The sequence below is a fragment of the Dromiciops gliroides genome, chromosome 3 (assembly GCF_019393635.1).
Source record: "Dromiciops gliroides isolate mDroGli1 chromosome 3, mDroGli1.pri, whole genome shotgun sequence".
Classification (NCBI taxonomy): domain Eukaryota; kingdom Metazoa; phylum Chordata; class Mammalia; order Microbiotheria; family Microbiotheriidae; genus Dromiciops; species Dromiciops gliroides.
In genome coordinates this window covers 356,081,773-356,101,733 of record NC_057863.1, presented here as the reverse complement: position 1 = coordinate 356,101,733, position 19,961 = coordinate 356,081,773, and the positions used below count along the sequence as shown (strand labels likewise).

The following is a 19,961-nucleotide window of genomic DNA, read 5'->3' as shown; positions in this document are numbered from 1 at the left end:
CTGGGTGTTTCCCCCCTGCCAAGGTGGTATATGTTTTGGAATATTTGAGGGCTTCTATATGAAAAAAAATTCTCTCTCACATTAGGTAAATCAAGTCTTTTAGGCCTGAGAATGACTTGACTTCTCTTTCCAGATTTCTCCTCTAATTCTAGTGCCCTCTCCTCACTTCCATTTACTTCTGTATGCATCTTGTCTGGACATATTTTTGTATGTGTTGTCTCCACCATTAGATTATGAGCTCTTTGAGAGCAGGCGCTGTTTTATGCCTTTTTCTTTATCTCCAGCACTCAGCATAGCACCTGGCACATAGTAGACTTTTTTTGTTTGTTTTTGGCAGGGCAATGAGAGTTAAATGATTTGCCCAGGGCCACACAGCTAGTAAGTGTCAAGTGTCTGAGGCCAGACTTGAACTCAGGTCCTCCTGAATCCAGGGTCAGCGCCTTATCCACTGTGCCACCTAGCTGCTCATGTAGTAAACTTTAAATAAATGCTTATTGACTTGCCTTCTCTGAAATATTAACACCTGGTTCTTTATATATGATTCTTTCCCAGGATTCTCAGTCAAACATTGGGAGTCCCTTAATTCGAACAGCACCTCAGATCATTGGAGCAGAGGATGATGACTTTGGCACAGAACATGAACAGGTGATGTTTTTTTACTAAAGCAGGAACTTTATCAATTTTTAAGATATTGTCCAATTTGTTAGCAGAAACTAATACCTTCTTGGGGCCATGAAACAGCATTTGCCTGGATTTGATGTTAAATTTTCAAGCTGACAGTTTCTTGGGTAAATTGCAGTTTTTATCCTTAAACTTTTCCCTAATAGTAAAGGTTCTGGTGTTAAAGCTCATGTCACTTTGGGCATTAAGTGCACTCAATAATTAACTGTTAGAATTTGTTTCTTTCAAGTAGCCTTTAAAAAAAAAAGCTTTAGTTTGTCTTTATCTTGCCTTACCAATTTCCTCATACTTAAATCCCCCCAAATTTGAGTTGATATAGTATAATTATGGTGATAGTATTATTTTAATTATGTGATGCATAGAATGAATAGCAAAGAAACTTAGTGATAGTTTTAACAAAAACACATAAGTTCACTCTCCATTCTTTAAATTAGTAGTCTCCAAAGTTTTTAATTTATTATTTGCTTATTTACTATATTTGCCTATTTATTCTATATTTGCCTCTTTATAAATTACATACAGGTAATTTTGTATTAGTAATTATATATATTCTGAAACTTGCACAGAAATAAAAATTAAGAAGAATATAAGATGAAGAAATGTTTGGTCCTAGAATCAGTAAAGAGCTTCTGAAGTTTTAGTTATATAGGAGAGTGACACTGTCAGATCTGTACTTTGAAAAAACATTTTGGCAACTTCATGGAGGATGTATTGGAGAATGGAGAGATTTGAGGCAGACAGACTAGTTAGGAAGCTATTGCAATAGTTTAAGCAATGAGGGCCTAAATTGGTATGGTGCCTGTGTAAATAAAAGGGGGCAGATATGAGAGATGTCACAGAGGTAAAAGCAACATAATTTAGTAACTGATTAGTTGTATGAGATGAAGAACAGCATGAGGGATAATGCCAAGTACATATACACACATTTGTGTATATACACACATCTGGGAGTAATCTTCATTGAAATGCTCTAAACTCATGGGAGCTGATGAAGTCTCTTAAGTGAGAGAGTATACAAAATGAAGAGAAGAGAGAGCCATAGTCAGTGCCTTTGGGCACATCCAAAGTTTGGGGATATGATATAGATGATAATACAGTAAAGGAGTCTGAAAAAGAATGTTCAGACTGAGAGAGAACCAAGAAATAGAAGTGTCAGCACAACCCAGAGAGAGAATAAGTAAGTGTCAGATGCCACAGAGAGGTTAAGAAGGCTGAATGAAAAAGGCCACCAGATCTGGCAGTTAGATTCCTGGTTACTTTGAAGAGAGCAATTTCAATTGATTAAGGGTAATGAGACAGTTGAGAAACTGAAAGGCTAGTGGTATCTGATAGACACAGGGAAGTTCTCAAGAGGTTGGGATTTGGGATTAAGGTAATGTAATTGCAACCCCTCCATGCCTGCTCATCCCATACCACTCAGGCTTTCTCACCAAAAAATGAAAAGTGCTGGGGAGGACTTATTCATAGGCCATTATCCAGGATGTGGGGTTGAGGGTGAGGAACAGGAAACTTTGCCTGTGGAGAGCTTGGGAATGGGTGAGATTATAATGTATCTGAGAGTTTTTCACCAAAGTTGGTCAGTAGAGGGAGGGGGTGGGGTTGGGGTGAATATTGAAAGAGAAGTAGGGTAAATGTGCTGGAGATAAGCCACCAGTTGCCTATGGGGGGATGGGATACAGCTCATCTTTCAGCTTTCCAACAGGTTGATCACACACACCTTGTGGTCAAGCAGTGGCCCCCTGCTTTGGTAATTTCTGCTCTGAACTTACTCTCCTTTGGCATCTCAAATTCAACACGCCCCAAATAGAGTTGATAATCTTTTGCTCAAAACCTCCTTTTCTTCTCAACTTCCTCATTTCTGTTGAGGGCATCATCATTTTTTCTCTTGCCCAAGGTTTTAACTTCATCCTGATCCTTAGTGCTTCATGCTCCTTTACTTCACACACATACCTAGTTGGTTGCCTGGTTTTACTGTTTCTATCTCCACAATATCTCTTGTGTATCCAAGCCTCCAGCACCTCTCTCATTACTGTTACCCTGCTAATTGGTGTCTTCTGCTCTTCAACCCATTCCATACACAGCTGTCAAAGGGATTTTCCAAAACACAGGTCAGATCCATGCCATTCTCCTACACAGTAAACTCCATTGTCTTCCCATTATCTCAGACACAAACTCTGGCTTTAAAAAAAATCCTTCTTAACTTGGTTCTAACCTACCTTTCCAGTCTTACTGTGTATTGTTCCTCTTTCTGTATTCTGGGATGCAGCCAGACTTTCCTTGCTGTTTCTCATATAAGACATTTCATCTCCTGTCTCAGTGCCTTTGCACAGGCTGGCTTTCATATCTGGGATACCTTCTCTCCTCACATCCACCTTTTAGAATCCTTAGTTTTCTTCCAAATAGTACAGATGTTACCTTTTATGTGTGAGGCCTTTCATGAATCCCCTAGCTGCCAGTGCCTCTCTATTTCTTTCTATTCCCTTGTATTTATTTAATGTATATTTTAAATATAATTATATATGTATATGTTATCTCCCCACAATAGAATGTAAGCTTTCGAAGGCAGGGACTGATTCACTTCTATCTTTGTATCACTAATGCACCATCATCATCACCATCTCTAGCATTTATTCTTTAAGATTTACAAAGCATTTTACAAATATTCTGTCATTCTGTCCAACAAAACAAAACCCTGGGAAGTAGGTGCTCTTACTGTCTTCATTTTACAGATGAAGAATCAGAGAGGGAGGTTAAGTAACTTGCTAGGTTATACAACTATTAAGTATCTGAGACTGGCTTTGAACTTAGGTCTTCCTGACTCCAGGTCCAGTGCTCTTTTCATTACACCACTTTCATAAGTGTTTATTGACTGTACAAAAGGAAGAGAAATCCATTGCAGAGTTAAAATGTATATAATAACTTTGTTGTTCATTCATTTTTCAGTTGTGTCCAACTCTTTGTGACCCCATTTGGGGTTTTCTTGGCAAAGATACTGAAGTGGTTTGCCATTTCTTTCTCCAGCTTATTTTTCAGATGACAAACTGAGGCAAAAGGGGTTAAGTGACTTGCCCAGGGTCACACATCCAGGAAGTGTCTGAGGCCAGATTTGAACTCAGGATGATGACTTTTCTAGACTCCAGGCTCAGCACTCTATCTCCTTTGTAGGACAACTATTATTTAGTACAGGAAGAAGTGCCATGTTGTCACTTTGAGTAAAATTGATTTTTATAATTTTTTTTGACTCCCGACATTGTTAAAGCCAAGCCATTTAATCTAGTTCATTCCTTTACTATCAAAGAGCCATTCTGGCCACCCTGAAATATTGACTCATCTCCAGAGACAAAAACTCGATAGTTTACTTTGCTAATGAATTCTTATAATTATTTTTAATAGCCTTAAATTTTCTCTTCCTTCCATCCAGTTAAAAAATAAAAAATGAGATCTGACCAGGCAGGTCACACAGCATTCTGTGTGCACACACATGTATATAATTCTCCCGATGTTACTATTCCTCTTTACAGATTAATGGACAATGCAGCTGCTTCCAAAGTATTGAACTGCTGAGATCCCGCCCTGCTCACCTAGCTGTGTTCTTACACCATGTGGTTTCACAGTTCGACCCAGCAACATTGGTGACGCATCTCTCTTTGACCCATTCTATTCATAAGTGAACCGTATTCCTCTCAAAGCTTAAAGTTCGGGTGTTCACATTAAAGGATAGGTAGAATGGGCCACGGGGGCGGGGAATGGAGGAATGGGTAAGAATTCTTGCCTATGAAGTTCAGACTATTCCTGTTCACCTGGCATAGAATGACAAATGTAAAGACAGATAGAAATCACCACAAAACTCCTTTCGATGTAGAGTTCTTGGTGACTTAGTAATAATATTTCTTGAAATAACTTATCAGGACATATGACTATTCTATGAGGAAATGAACAGATTGAATTTGTGATGACCTCTCATTTTCTCTCTTTTGTTCTTTTTTCCTCTACTACAGCTCTGTTATCTTTATTCAGACTTATATAAACAGACCAATTCCAAGGAGACTCGGCGCATCTTCCTTGAATTTCACCAGTTCTTCCTAGACCGAGCAGCAGTGAGTTGCCAATTTAATGTTTTCATCTATAATTGAATGTCTACCAACTATGTATTAAGCACTTGCCATATGCTTAATTATTGTGTGAGATAAAAAGACAAGCAAAAAAAAGTTTTTGTCTTGAAAGAATTTACAGTCTGTTAGGAAGTGGCATACATATGTACATATGTATAATATAAATTAGGATATGATACATGCCTAAAAGGAATACAGAAACGAAACAATATCAGTTAGGGGATGCCTCACTTCCTGTTGTGGATTACACTTATAAGTTAGTGTGTAGTCAGGTGTTTGTTGAATTAAAACATATTTAAGTGTACACAAGTATATGTTTTGGAGTGTGTATTATATGTTTACGTGTGTATATGTGTGCACAGTTCTTGTAATACCTGCCTAATTACATTCTAAGTGAGATGCCAACAATTTGGCACATAATAAATATTTTTCAAAATTATGATAGGAAAAAAAGTCATTCATAATGAGCTGGTGGATTTTTCCCATAAGAAAATATTAACATTTTAAACTATTTTATGGCTAAATGTTAGCAAAACTATTTTATGGCTAAATGTTAGCAAATTTGGTAAGACCCTGTATATATATTGCTATTATCAATACTACTCATTTTTCTTAAGTAAAATATCCTACTTTTGTTAAAATTGTTAACAGTGAGTTGTGTTTAAATTTCCCAAGTATATTTGGACTTCATGCATTTTCATTTTATAGTAGCAACTCAGGATAAGTCATCACTGTTGGTTTTAAAAAAAAATTTTGATTAGGGTTTTTTTTTTTTTTTTGATGCCCCCTGTTCTTTATGTCATCATACTTTTCCCTAGTAAACTCTCCTCCTTCTTCCCCCAGAAAGCCATCTCACATAATACATACTATTACCATTGGGTCTTAATGCTTATTTAACACATAAATGGAGATTTAAAATAAACACATTTAAACATTTTTAAGAAATGGCGATTTGTTATATTGACTAATTCAGTCAAATAAAAGCTTTGAAACTCAGTTTTTAAGAACTTCCATATTAAATTTCTTGCTGAAATATTAGAAGTCTCTTCCTATGTTCTGCACTTACCCTTTTTTAAAAATTACTAGAACCACAGGCTGCAACTCTTGTGATTTATTACACAATCTTAGAGATACAGACCTTTTTAGAAGGTTTTTAACTGAAGTGGTTATTATATATAAATCAAGGGTTTTATAGATCCTTGAGTATCCTCAGAGGGAGAATACCAAATAAAGCGTAGCTAAAAGCACCTATGGTACAACCCTTTCATTATTTTAATTCAATAAGACATAATTGCAGAAAGTTTAAGCAGAGGAGATGATAAGACTCTAAAAATACAACATTTATTTCAATACTTCCTCAAGTGAAAAATGCTATAAACTTAGATAGCAGAATGACTGAGTGTATTCTGTATAGAGAGTGTTCACTGTGGATATCTAGAAAAAGCATCTCTGATTTTGTATCCACAAATTATGAGTCTCATATGAGGTTTTTAAAAATACATGATAATATAAACTTTAGTGCTTCAAACTCAACATGATTTCATTCCTGTGAGTACTTTTGTTGATCAAAGTATATCACTCTCCTTCTGTCTTTATAGACTGTCTTCATGGTTAGCTATCATCAAAAATATTCCTCACCTAGTAGCCAGCCTTCTAGTGATTGATTAGCTGTCTAAACTTAATCTGGCTTTTAGATGGCTTGCCATCTGGACCCACACCAAAAGCCTTTCCTACTACATAGAAACTGCCAGGACTTGAATCCTGCTGGCATAGGCTATGAGAACTCAGGTGCATCTCTACATGCTAACAGATAACTGAGAGGACCTTGATAATATATAAATTGTATTAATTTACCCATATTGCTCCAAATAAGCAATCAATTGATTGTACTACCTGTAAACTTAGTGAATTTTACTTCATTTTTTTTTTACTTCAGAAATTTACTTTGGAATAATCAATTAAGTTATTCAGTAAAACATTTATTAACTGCTTATTCTGTGAAAGACACTGGGCTAACTGCTTGGGATATAAATATGAAAAAGAAAGATAGTCTAAAGATAGTCTCTGCTATAAGGGATCTTACAATCTAATGGGGGTGGGGGAAGACAATACACAAAATGAAACTAAAAAGCAAAGGGATGGGAATTGGGGAGGAGGGATAAAAGGGTGCAAGTAAGGGCTTGAGGGTCCTCTTTAAATGGTGGCTTTGGGAGAATCTCTTTGCTCTGCTGTCTAGCCCTCAGATCAGTAGGATAGAAGGTACTAAGGGTACCAGTGAGGTGTGGATTGGATCCAGAAGATGATGAATTTTCTGATGATTAGAACTGGATAGCATGAATTCTGTGAATTTACATAGCAAAATGGCTAGGAGGACAAACTAACCAAACATGTTTGTTATAAGTACCTAGAAAACATCTCTGATTCAAAACCCCCTAAAATGAGTTTTTATCTAAAAGAAAATATTTGATGGGTCAAATATAAAAATGGTCTAAATCTAACAGATTTGGATAAGTAGGGACATAGACAATGAGGATGTAAACATTAAAGTGGACTTACAATCTCATAAGTATGGGTACTTTTTCAGGTGGTACAGACAGACCCTCCACTGGTGGAAGACATCCCACAGCTCTTGTCCTCACATACTCCATAGACAGTCCCCCAGCAGACTAGATTCCTTTCTTTTGGTATTTTAACAATATATAGATAACTGTATTAGAACTTAAGCTATTCTTCAGCCTTGCAAAGAAAGTAATATAATATTTACAATATGCATAGATCAGTGTGTATGTATATAATTCAGTAAATATTGATCAAGTGTTATCTTTACCATGCTAAGCACTAAAGAGCACATAAAATCTAGACTATATCACTGACATTGTGTATATATATGTGTACACACACACACGTTGAAAACTATACCATGCTGTTTCTTAGCTTTTTTTTTTTGTCTCCCCCCCCCCCTTCTTTTTAAAAGCACTTGAAGGTTTCTGTTCCAGATGAAATATCTCTAGACCTGGGTAAGTCCATGGCACCACAATTCTCAGAGAATAAGACATATAGAGCAATTAGGTGATGTAGTTGATATAGCGCTGGGTCTGGAGTCAGCAAGACCTGATTTAAAATCTGACCTCAGATACTTATTGGCTTTGTGACCCTTGGTAAGTTATATAACCTTTCTGTGCATCAATTTCCTTATCTGTAAAATGAAGATGCTAATAACATCTACCTTTCAGGGTTGTTGTGAGGATCAAAATTAGATAATTTGTGTAAACCTTGAATTAATATATAAAAGCTATTGTTATGGTTATTGTTTTTGAGAGATTTCCAACTAATTTCTTTACAAGGTCATGTCAAGTGGGGTTTATTTAACTTGAAGGAGAGACACAATAGCTAGTCACCAGATTTGTTTCAAAGGTTCAGACCCATAGCCAAAAAGCTATGAGGTAAAGATAAAGTTTTTAATAAATAATTTTAGATTGTATTTAACATAAGAGGTGATGTTGATCTTTCTGTCAACTGGTGTATGTTACAAATAATTCCTTTCTTATTTTCCTTTAGAGAAGAGAAGGCCAGAACTTATTCCTGAAGATTTGCACCGACATTATGTCCAAACTATGCAAGATAAAGTCTATCCTGAAGTTCAGAAGCACTTGGAAGACTTTAGGTCTGTATGTTGGTATATTGTAATTAATTTCATCATTAGAGATTATTTTAGGTAGAGTTAGACTTTAAAACCCTTAACCCTAACTTTAGGAGCATGGTTCAAACCAATCTTGAACATCTAGGTCTTCTGTGCGTGGAGTAGACCTGACATACCTTGGTCCATTCTTCCAGTTGCTTGCAGAGTTGTAGAGCTCTGTGTTTTGTAGTGAGAAATTTATCCCTGGGGCAGCTAGGTGGCACAGTGGATAGAGCACCGGCCATGGAGTCAGGAGGACCTGAGTTCAAATCCGGCCTCAGACACTTAACACTTACTGTCTGTGTGACCCTGTGCAAGTCACTTAACCCTAATTGCCTCACTTTAAAAAAGAAAGAAAGAAATGTATCCCTTCGGGGTTTTAAGTCTGTGTTCTGATATGGGATTGTGTTTAAAGTTTCTTTCCCCAGCATTCCCCCAACATCAGTTTAGAGTATGCAACTATATACATTTTCCCCAGAGCCAGAAACTGTTAGCTAGAGGGACATGCAGTCCCAACATCCCCAAAGGGAGATTTTTCTTCTATAGCATTCATTTCACTCTTTCCAGGCAGAAACGTAGTATGGGACTAACCTTAGCTGAAAGTGAACTGACCAAACTTGATGCAGAGCGAGACCGTGACCGGGTAACCCTGGACAAAGAACGGGCATGTGCAGAGCAGATCATTGCCAAAATTGAAGAAGTGTTGTAAGTAATAGGAGTCTATGAAAATGGAACTTTCTTTATATATATATATATATATATATATATATATATATATATATATATAAAACCAGACTGAAAGAATCAGCATAAGAAAGCAGGGAGGGGTGGAGAATACACCTCTTTACAGATTAATGGACAATACACACACACACACACACACACACACACACACACACACACACACACACACACACATGAAATGTTAATGATTTTCTGTTTCGATATTCTGAGAATTTTTGTTAAATGAGTAAAGCTTTTTTAAAAAATAAACTATTTTTTAGCTATTTTGGTTTTAATTTCATAGGACACCAAATAAAGGTAAAAAGATTTTAGCCTTACTATGGATTAGACTGCCTCTGGCACCAAATTCTTTGTACTAAGAATTTAGTACCATGACTTTGGCATCTACTATCTTGAATTACAAGTTATCAATGTTAAGTGATGAAAAGATAGCTTATCAAATTTTAATTTATTATTTCTAAACTGTTTCTTGTTTGTAGGATGACAGCTCAGGCTGTTGAAGAAGACAAGAGGTAATATATTGTTTCCTACATTTTCAATGGAGTATTAAGAAAATTCCCTAATCCTAATTTGTGATTCATTCTTTGTGATTTATAAGTAATACAACAGTCTCCCTCTAGTGGCATATATTTACGAAGAGACTTCCTAGTCTCTTTATGAATGGAATTTTTTTTCTCTTTGGAGCTATAGATTATTATTTATATTTATTGCCTTAGGCATATTGCCCATAGGTCTATAAAGGTCACTGATGACTTTATCCTATTCACCTTTCTTTATCAAAAGTAACAGTTGAGGGGCAGCCAAGTGGCACAGTGAATAGAGCACTACTGGCCTTAGCATCAGTCTCAAATCTGGCTGCAGACACTTACTAGCTGTGTGACCTTGGGCAAGTCACTCGGTCCCAATTGCCTCAAAAAAAAAAGCCAAACAAATTAAAAAAAAAATTTGAAACTCAAAATGAACTTTGCAAACTATTTTTACATATAATTGAGAAAAATAAAATACTGTTTACCAAAAAAAAAAGTAACAGTTAACCTTTTTTCTTTTAGTTCAACAATGCAGTATGTGATCCTTATGTACATGAAGCATTTGGGAGTCAGAGTAAAAGAGCCTCGGAATTTGGAGCATAAGCGAGGTCGCATTGGATTTCTGCCAAAGATCAAGGTACAAGTGGCATAAAGAGGATTTCTGCACAGATCCCTATCTTTTATTTGTGTTGGTTTAATTTTCCTCATTATGTGTTTATATTATTGATAATCCCCCTCTCCCCCTCCATTGGCTGTATACTCTGTGAAAATACTCTCCAGCAAATTTAGTCTTCTGTATCCTTGCTTAATCTCTCAAGTTTATGTTTCCCCATTCAGCTCATCCTTCCCCTGCCCTACTTTATTCATTTTTCCTAAAATTTAATATGTTGTCAAGCTTCCTTCTGTCTTCTGAAACTTTCCTTTAAGATATTTCTGTTCTATGTGGTATTTTACCTTTGATTGTGCAATATTGTTCAATTTGACTCTTAACATATGGATTAATTTTCTATTTTTCTGTCCAGCCTCTAGATTCAGAGCCCATTTTTTTTTTCAGGGCAATGTGGGGTTAAGTGACTTGCCCAGGGTCACACAGCTAGTGTCAAGTATCTAAGACCAGATTTGAACTCAGGTCCTCCTAAATCCAGGGCCAGTGCTTTATCCACTGCACCACCTAGCTGCCCCCCCAGCCCATTTTTAATAGTATTTTGCACTATTATTTGCATATTATTGTACTCTTGAAAGCTTTAAAAGTGGTTTGATTTAAATTATTGGCCTTCAATAGAAGTTGACTCAGATAGCAGTATGAATAAATATCATGAATTTAAATAGAATCCTCTCTTAGATAGTAAAGACTTTGTGTGCTCACCAAGGCCAGATGCATGTTTTATTTTGTTTTTCACCAGGGGAACATGTAATGTTCCGCACAGTAAAGTTGTCTTTTTTTTTTTTTTTAAAAGAGGCAGCATAGGAGAAGTAGGAAGGGACATTGATTTGGAGTTAGGAGACCTGGATTCCAATCCTATCTCTCTGTGACCTAGGGGAAGACAATTAACCTCTATGGGCTACTCATCCAATCTTTTCATCTGTGAAAGAAAATTCATTGGAATAATCTCAGAGTTATTTTCTAACTCTCCATTTCTGTGATTCTAAGAAATACTAGCCTTCCATCAGTAGGGCGTGTACTTAGAGTTGTCTGTCCAATAGTGTTGATAGAGTGATTGAATTAATGTCTATATATATATATATATATATATATATATATATATATATATATATATATATATATATATATATATTAGATATTAGATATATTATTTTTTTGGTCTAGTGCTTTTGAAATCAGGAGCATGTATTTGGAGTATAACTTTGGATGGAATAAATGACCTCCCATTTATGCTGTTTATATCATATATGTACTCAGTTGTTTGCATACTGTCTCCCTGCTTAGAATGTGAGCTCACTGAGAATGAGGACCGTGTTTTTACTTTTCTTTGTATTACTAGCATTTAGCTCAGTGTATGGCAAATAGTAAGCTCTTGATAGATGCTTTTTGACTGCCTGTCACTGTGCTAGGCACTGCTAAAGCACTGAAATTTCACATACAAAAGAGAGACTGACCCTATAATCAAGGAGCCTTGTATTTTTTTTTTAAGTGAGGCATTTGGGGTTAAGTGACTTGCCCAGGGTCACACAGCTAGTAAGTGTTAAGTGTCTGAGGTCAGATTTGAACTCAGGTACTCCTGACTCCAGGGCTGGTGCTATATCCACTGTGCCACCTAGCTGCCCCGAGCCTTGTATTCTAACATATGGATACAGCATATGAAGCAAAATCAATCTGTAACATCAAAAGATCATCCTATAATATGGCCTCATTAGTACTGTTGTAAATAACTTATTTAAATGATCAGCGGATCTGTCTACATTATTTAAATACTTTATTCTTTAATATAAGTAAATGATAAGTTAATGTATCCAAGCCTTTATAATCCTTTTAATTTTTACTTAGATTTTGAGAATGTATTTTTATTTACAAGGACCAAGAGAAAATAGACCCTTTAAAAAATGTGATATGTTTTTTAATTCTTTGTTTTTGTTGCCTATAGCAAAGTATAAAGAAAGATAGGGAAGGCGAAGAAAAAGTGAAGAGAAGAGGATTCCCAAGCATTTTAGGACCCCCACGGAGGCCAAGCCGTCATGATAGCAGTGCAAGTATGTTGGTTTTCAAAATGCTCCATTCTCCATTGTTTGCCACTTGGCAAATCAGATGTTTATTTCATTAGAATAAATTATCAGAGAGGAATTAAAAGTGAGATCAATCCAAATAACATGTATAGGTGAATATGTAAACACTTGATATATTTTTGCATATAGATTTTCATCCCTTTTGGGGGGGGTCATATAAAATGTGATATTTATATAAAATTCATTTTCACTTTTATTGAGAAAATACTTACTTGAATTAGCAAAAATCAGAATTTCAACAGTGACCTCCTTGATTTCTAATTAGTTTCTGTCTGTTCAGTTGGCAGAGCCATGGAACTACAAAAGCAACGCCATCCCAAGCACTTATCTACACCCTCATCAGTGAGTCCTGAACCTCAGGACTCTGCCAAGTTGCGCCAGAGCGGGACCTCCAGTGATGTAGCAGATATTACATATATGCCTGCTAATCCCATGTCTTCTTTGACTTCAGGGACTAGTGCCTCCCAAGAAGGAGGGAAAGAGAATGAGGGTAAGTTGGTGATATAGAGCAACATACTTCAGAATGTTGGTTGTTATAGTTTTCTGTCAGGTTATAGTAATCAGAAAGTAATTCCACCTCATATTACTTAGTTTGAATTTTTTCTTATTTATCAGAAAGAAGTAACTTTTGAGTTGCTCAAATCTGGACTATTCATAAGCCTTAGAAATTGTTGTCCAAGTTACTCAGGGTAGAATTTAATAACTTAGATCTTTCTTGATCCCAACTCTTCATATGTTTTTGAAGATTAGATTGAGTTCCTTTAAAAGAAATGTATAACTGACAAAAGTGTTGCTTTGGTTAGTACAAGTGCCACTGAAATGCTTGATTTCTCTCTTCAGGGTCAAAACAGATTGGAGAAGCACCAGCTTCTGGAGATTCTACAGATGGTACACCACGGACTCCCAATACAGTCTTTGATTTCCCAGCTCCACCATTAGACCAATTGCAGGAGGAGGAAGGTGAAGTAGAAAGGTAATGCTGGACACTCAGTCTTTGAGGATTTAAGGCATTGTTCAATTGCTTAGGAACAGTTAGGATCTTTTTATATAAATAAATGTACAGATATGACTTGATGAATTATTTCAGTCTTCCTCACAAGTAGCCTTTTGGAAATTATCTTTCAAATTGAACTAGTAACTAGAATAAGAAGTCCAAATTCTAAGAAAAGATACTGTTAAACTATTATAATATTTAGGAAAATTGATTATCTCATTGATGACTTAGCCTTTACTTTAACTGAATGTATGAGATACATTTCTTTTTCTGTCACCATTGTTTTGGGGGGGGGGGCAACGAGGGTTAAGTGACTTGCTCAAGGTCACACAGGTAGTAAGTGTCAAGTCTGAGACCAGATTTGAACTCAGGATCTCCTGAATCCAGGGCCAGTGCTTTATCCACTGCGCCACCTAGCTGCCCCCATTCTGTCATCATTTTTTTTTTAATTAACTTGACCACATATCGAGCATTTCAGTATTCAAAGAATAGAAAATGAATATGAAATTGTGAATTTCCATTACATAGATTTAAGTCTACATTAAATTTAACATAATAGTAACAAAACTGTCCTGATTGTCTTTCTCCTTCTGAACTTCTTTATGCTTTTCTCTTTTTATTTCTTTGGTTTTGCATTATTGCTTTTCCTTCCTTCTTCCCTTCCTTCCTCCCTCCCTCCCTTCCTCTCTTTCTTTCACCATTAACATCACCTATCAACATTTCTTCCTCCAGGAAAAGCACTTTCTGGTAACACAAGTCTATTCAAGCAAAGCAATGTCATACACTCACCATGATTAAAAATATATAGCTCATTCTCCACCTTTACTCCATTACTTCTCTGCAGAAGTAAGTCCTTGTATTGATTGGTCAGGGCCATTATCAGAAGTTAATTTTCCTTTGCATTATAGTCATGGTATAAATTGGTTCTCCTGGTTCTACTCACTTGCTATTAATAGCGTCCTCTATTTTTTCATGTTATCTTTTTTTTTTTTTATTGTTTAGGTTACCTGAACATGGAACACCAAAATCTTTTCGAAAGTGAGTACTCATTTTAAAAAGCTTTTGGCAAAGACATATATTAAGATAGATACATTTTAATATAGCTAATTGCTACTGTTTTAAAAATCCATTTTGTATCTATATTCACTGATTAGATCTTAAGTAAGTTTGACTTTCTCTCTTCTAGGCTTGATAGTATAGCTTTTGGAGAAAGTCAGAGTGAAGATGAACAGTTTGAAAATGACTTAGAAACAGATCCACCAAATTGGCAGCAGCTTGTTAGCAGAGAGGTGCTACTAGGGCTAAAACCTTGTGAAATCAAACGGCAGGAAGTGATCAATGGTAAGTTTAATCACTTTTCTTCTTGACCTTTTATCATGTTCTGTAGGAATAAAGCACATTCTTCATCCTTGGTCTTTTATCAGTCTCCTCTAGCCTCATAAAATAAGGTTAGACAAGATGAACCCCAAAAGTACTTTCCATTTTAAAATCTTTGATTATTATTAATCAGCCTTCAGAATACAGATATTTGTAGATCATATAGCAGGAAGTGACCTTAAGTGATCATCTGCTCTAGTCCTGTGCCTTCAGGCAGATAAAGTATCATTATCCTCATTTTTATAGAAGTGGCTTAGTGGAACAGCTCGGTGGCGCAGTGGATGGAGCACTGGCCCTGGATTCAGGAGGACCTGAGTTCAATTCTGCCTCCAGACACTTGATACTTACTAGCTGTGTGACCCTGGGCAAGTCACTTAACCCCAATTGATTCACCAAAAAAAAAAAAAAAGAAGTGGCTGAGACCTTGGGAGGGGCTTAATTAGGGACACATTGGTAATAGGAGTGTATATTGGAGGCCTTCTGCATCATTATATGGTACTTTAACCACTAGACTATGTATTTGTGGCAAGCATATAACAGACTATCCACCACCTTTAGAGCATAACTAGAATAAGGTAGATTTTCTGCTTCAAGTGAAAAAAGACTCCTGTTGTAACAACAACAGCAACAATAAGAGGAATAACTTTTACATAGTGCGTCCTATGTGCCAGGCACTGTATTAAGTATTTTACAAATATTACTTAATTTTGTCTCTACAAGAAGACATTTTACCATGAGGTTCATTCCTCCCCCTCCCCCATCTAGGTAATGACCTTTTCTGTGAAGACCGTCTACTTAAGCATGGAGGAATGTTCACCATGGAGCACCTGATATGATAAAATCACAAGCCTTCTAACTATAGTATAGTCTTTTAACCATAATAATTATGGGACTTAAGTTTGATGGCAAAACCCATAAATTGATGGTGCTAAAGTTTTGATCGAGCAGTGGTGTTCTGTTAAAAAGTTAATTACAGTAAGTGTCCTTGATTATTATTAGCTTAAAAGTTCAAAATTCTAGAATGGTACTTCCTCCTTGTCACTAGGAGAGGCCTTTTGGTTTAAGGAAAAGAGATCTGGCCTCAAAGCCAGGAAAACCTGGCCTCAGTCCCACCTCACTAGGCTCAGAACATTTAGGTGAGACACTGGGCAGGTCATTTAACCCCTTGTGCTCTGGGAACTTTTCTAAGATAACAAGTTGTAGAGAAGTTGTCAACTTCATTCGGCAGAGTTAGTTTCCTCACCTTAGAGTTGGCCAGGACACTGAAATCACAGGTCCAGTTCCTCTCTCTCCCTAATAGTCCGTACTCAGGTACCTTATGTTTTTTGCTGTTGTTCAGTCATTTTTCAGTTGTGTCTGACTCTCTTGGTGACCCCATTTGGGGTTTTCTTGGCAACAATTCTGGAGTGGCTTGCCATTATCTTCTCCAACTCATTTTATAGATGAGGAAACTGAAGCAAATAGGGTTAACAGCTAGTTAACAGCGAACAGGGTCACACATCTAGTAAGTTTCTGAGTCCAGGTTTGGACTCAAGAAGATAAGTCTTTCTGACTTTGGGGCTGGTGTTGTATCACCTCGCCATCTAGCTGTTCTTACCTTACCTGATAATTTCTTTCATGTGAATGATTCCATTTGATCCTTAAAACAACTCTTTCAGGGTTGGCAGTGGAAGTACTATAATTTCCATCTTTATATTACAGATTATAGTATTATTATTGTTGATTGTTTTAAAGTTTACCAAATGCTATCTGTGAGGGCCAAATTTATTATGGGGAGAGTTAATTGGGTGGCTTACTGTAATATTAGGGTTCAGAAAATAATGAGAGACCTCTAGGTCCAAAGTTTCCTCCCTTACAAACTGCCTTTTTTAGTTAATTCTCCCAGGCTAATAAGAAAGGAGATTAACAGCCTCTTTTCCACAAACAAACCAGGTTTTATTAATGGGAACAGAATTTACAACAAAGGTGAAGTTAATAAAGCCAGGGACAAGGGAATAGAGGAAGAGAAAAAAGAATAAGCTCCCTGGCTCTAGCAAAGACTTGACTCAAACCGCAAACTCGCTTCCCGCTCAGCTAGCTTGAAGAGCTGGCTTCACTTCCACTCACCACCTGGGGTCTGTAGTTTTTCAATGAGAGTCAGCTGTTTAGTCCCTCGCCGATACACTCCGGAAGCTCACCAGAAGGAAAGAGAGCTTCTCATAGCTACTTTCTCTCCTACTTTCTCTCTCCCTCCCCGAAAGGGGAGGTCCTTCAAGCTGGTTGGCTGAGAGTGGTCCCCTGCTGAAGTCAGTAGTACGCCAACATGTCACTCAGGGCTGACCAGGTGTGGCCTCCATCTAATCATCCCCAAGTAGGTACTTAGTCAGTTTCTCATTCTCACCCAATTCGGATAATACCGAATCAGTCAGGTGGGTCCCCTGAGCATCTGCCAAATTCCATTATTTTATCACATATCTATACATTATTCAATTTTATATAACATCAGGAAACTGGGTCTCAGGAAGGTAAATTTCCTTGCCTAATATCACATGACTAATAAATGGTAGATTCTGATTAAAGGACTCCTTTGCATCATCCCAGCTTGCAGATAGGGAGACTGAGGCTCAGAGAGGCTTATTGCCTTCCCCAAGGTCACCTAGATTATGCAAGACATGGAATAGTTAGCTCAGGTCTTCTGTGGCTTGTGACATCAAATAGGTGTTTACCCGAGCCAGTGTGAATAAACAGCTTAAAATAGATATATCCTCTCTAAATGGAATTCTATATTCCATAACTACATCCTTCCTGAGCCCCGACTTCTGCTAGAAACCTTGCATGGCATCATAGGACCATTTCTCCACTGAAATCACCCTTTCTTTCCCGTGCAGAGTTGTTTTACACTGAGCGAGCTCACGTCCGTACCCTGAAGGTTCTAGATCAGGTATTCTACCAGCGAGTGTCCCGAGAGGGGATTCTATCAACGTCAGAATTGAGAAGAATCTTCTCTAACCTGGAAGAGATTCTTCAGCTTCACGGTAAGAGAGACTAACACAGCATGATCACTGGGGCTGCAGGGCGCAGAGTATGAAACACAGGAAGATGCCACCCGGAAAGAAACGAGCACATCTATAAAGAGAAACCTTTTGATTTGAGCAGTGTGTCCTTTTGGTTAAATTCTAGTGCATATAAAGCAGTTTTTAGGAAGAGTATTTTACTGTGGAATTTATCCCTAACAATATATTCCATAGATGCTTATTGATGACTAGATTTGTTAATTAATGTGCAGATTCTGTTTTTAAAAGGGAGAAGCTACTCTGAAAATCCAAGGTGAAATAAATCTGATGCTAATATTTCCATCAAATTCTCTCTTCAGCTCTTTTATTTGTTCTCCTGCACTGTATCCATTAGTAATCCATCATATTCTGATGGCTTCAACTAATAACCTCTATGAAAATCACTCCCAAATTTCTGTCTCAAGCCCTGATCTTTCTTTTGAGTCTTATATCTCAACCTGTAAACAGTATGCTTCCACGTGTATATCCCAGGTATACAACAAACTGACATAGGTATATAAAGCTAAGTTTAGTTGCTCTCCCCATACATTTGTTTCTTTTATCTTTGTCAGTGGCACCTCCATCCATGTTTAGAACCTTGGTTTTGATATGACTGGCTTTTCACCCTTCTCATCCAGCCAGTCAGTTGTCAGATTCTTTCAGTTCATTCTCTTCACTCTGTTCTCTCTATTATTACCCTAGTACAGGCCCTTATTGCAATGTACTTTTGTCCTCCTTTGTGTATCAACTCTTTACATTCTGTCCTTTCTGCTGTTGCCATATAATCTTATTTGCCAACTTGATCGTGTTAGTCTTCTGCTCAAAATGCTTCATAAGTTCCCCATTACCTATATGTAAAGTTAAAGTTTACCTACAGAATAAAGTTAAAACTTCTTAGCTTGGCTTTCCAAAACCCGGCAACACTCTACTTTTCTGTTATTACCTCTCACTACTTCCCTTTATATGTACTACACACACACACACACACACACACACAGACACACACACAAAACTATGTACATGCCATGCAGACCTACTTCCTTTCCTTTATTCATGCTGTTGCCCCTACATGAAATAATGCTGTTTTTCTATCCACCTACCCCCAGCCTACAAAATCCTAACCATTCTTTAAGGCCCAGCTCAGAAGACTATCTCATTAAGACTTCCCTAGTCACCCTCCTCTCCAATTCAGTAATAATCTTTACCTCTTCAGACCTCACATAGCACTTGGTTTGTGCCTCTCTTATGCATTTGGCATAGATATCATCTTTTTTCTGTGTGTATTTCATTAACATTTCTTCCCACTCCCCTATATTGTGTGCTCAGTGAGGGAAAATATCTTATTTAATTGTTGTCTCTCCCAGATTATAGCCGAGCATATATTTGACCTTTAATAAATATTTGTTGGAGTTTAAACTTATGATTAAGTTGAGAATTATTTTTTTTTCCTTTTGTTTTTTTAAGTTGGGTTGAATGAACAAATGAAGGCTGTTCGGAAGAGGAATGAGACTTCAGTAATTGATGAGATTGGAGAAGATTTATTGATCTGGGTAAAAATATTTTTACTCTGAATATTTCTAGAACCAATTGATTTGTAATCACAATGGAAGTTAAGCAAATATAACCTTTCCTAAAATATGCAAGCTGCCATACTTTATAAACCTGAACTCCGTTGGTTGTGTCACATTAAGTACTCAAACTGTGCTATTTTTCATTTATCTAAAGAGATGAGTTATTTGTCTTCTAAAGGGTATGGTGTAAAATGAATAGGTTGGCTAAAATTGTATATCAGCGGCATGACTCCAATTCCTACATTCCATCAAGACCTGTATATATACCTAGAGTATGTATGTTGATATATTCTCACTATCCCAACAATTTAAAAATGAATATAACTTCACCCTGTTTAAAATATAGGGAAGGAAATAGCAAAACCAGTCAACTGACAAGCACTTATTAAACATCTGCTGTTTTATAAGCTCTGTGCTAGGTGCTAGGGATAAAGTGGGGGTGGGTAGGGGATGGAGGTGATGGGGAAAGTAGGCATTTATATCTGCTGCATGACAGGCACTG

The 19,961-nt window shown here is 36.9% G+C and overlaps 1 protein-coding gene across 7 annotated transcripts in view; it reads left to right on the top strand.

Moving 5' to 3' along the window:
- The window catches only part of ARHGEF12 (Rho guanine nucleotide exchange factor 12), a 188,955-nt gene that overhangs the window by 149,246 nt on the left and 19,748 nt on the right, over positions 1-19,961 (top strand). For all 7 annotated transcript variants that reach the window (XM_043994775.1, XM_043994773.1, XM_043994778.1 and 4 more), the window contains 15 exons: positions 553-645; positions 4,203-4,313; positions 4,680-4,778; positions 7,768-7,810; positions 8,352-8,457; positions 9,040-9,177; positions 9,696-9,728; positions 10,266-10,380; positions 12,347-12,452; positions 12,766-12,975; positions 13,326-13,458; positions 14,482-14,517; positions 14,666-14,820; positions 17,724-17,870; positions 19,353-19,438. In XM_043994775.1, coding sequence (XP_043850710.1) covers positions 553-645; positions 4,203-4,313; positions 4,680-4,778; positions 7,768-7,810; positions 8,352-8,457; positions 9,040-9,177; positions 9,696-9,728; positions 10,266-10,380; positions 12,347-12,452; positions 12,766-12,975; positions 13,326-13,458; positions 14,482-14,517; positions 14,666-14,820; positions 17,724-17,870; positions 19,353-19,438 — 1,611 coding nt within the window. The remainder of the gene's footprint in view (positions 1-552; positions 646-4,202; positions 4,314-4,679; positions 4,779-7,767; positions 7,811-8,351; positions 8,458-9,039; positions 9,178-9,695; positions 9,729-10,265; positions 10,381-12,346; positions 12,453-12,765; positions 12,976-13,325; positions 13,459-14,481; positions 14,518-14,665; positions 14,821-17,723; positions 17,871-19,352; positions 19,439-19,961) is intronic.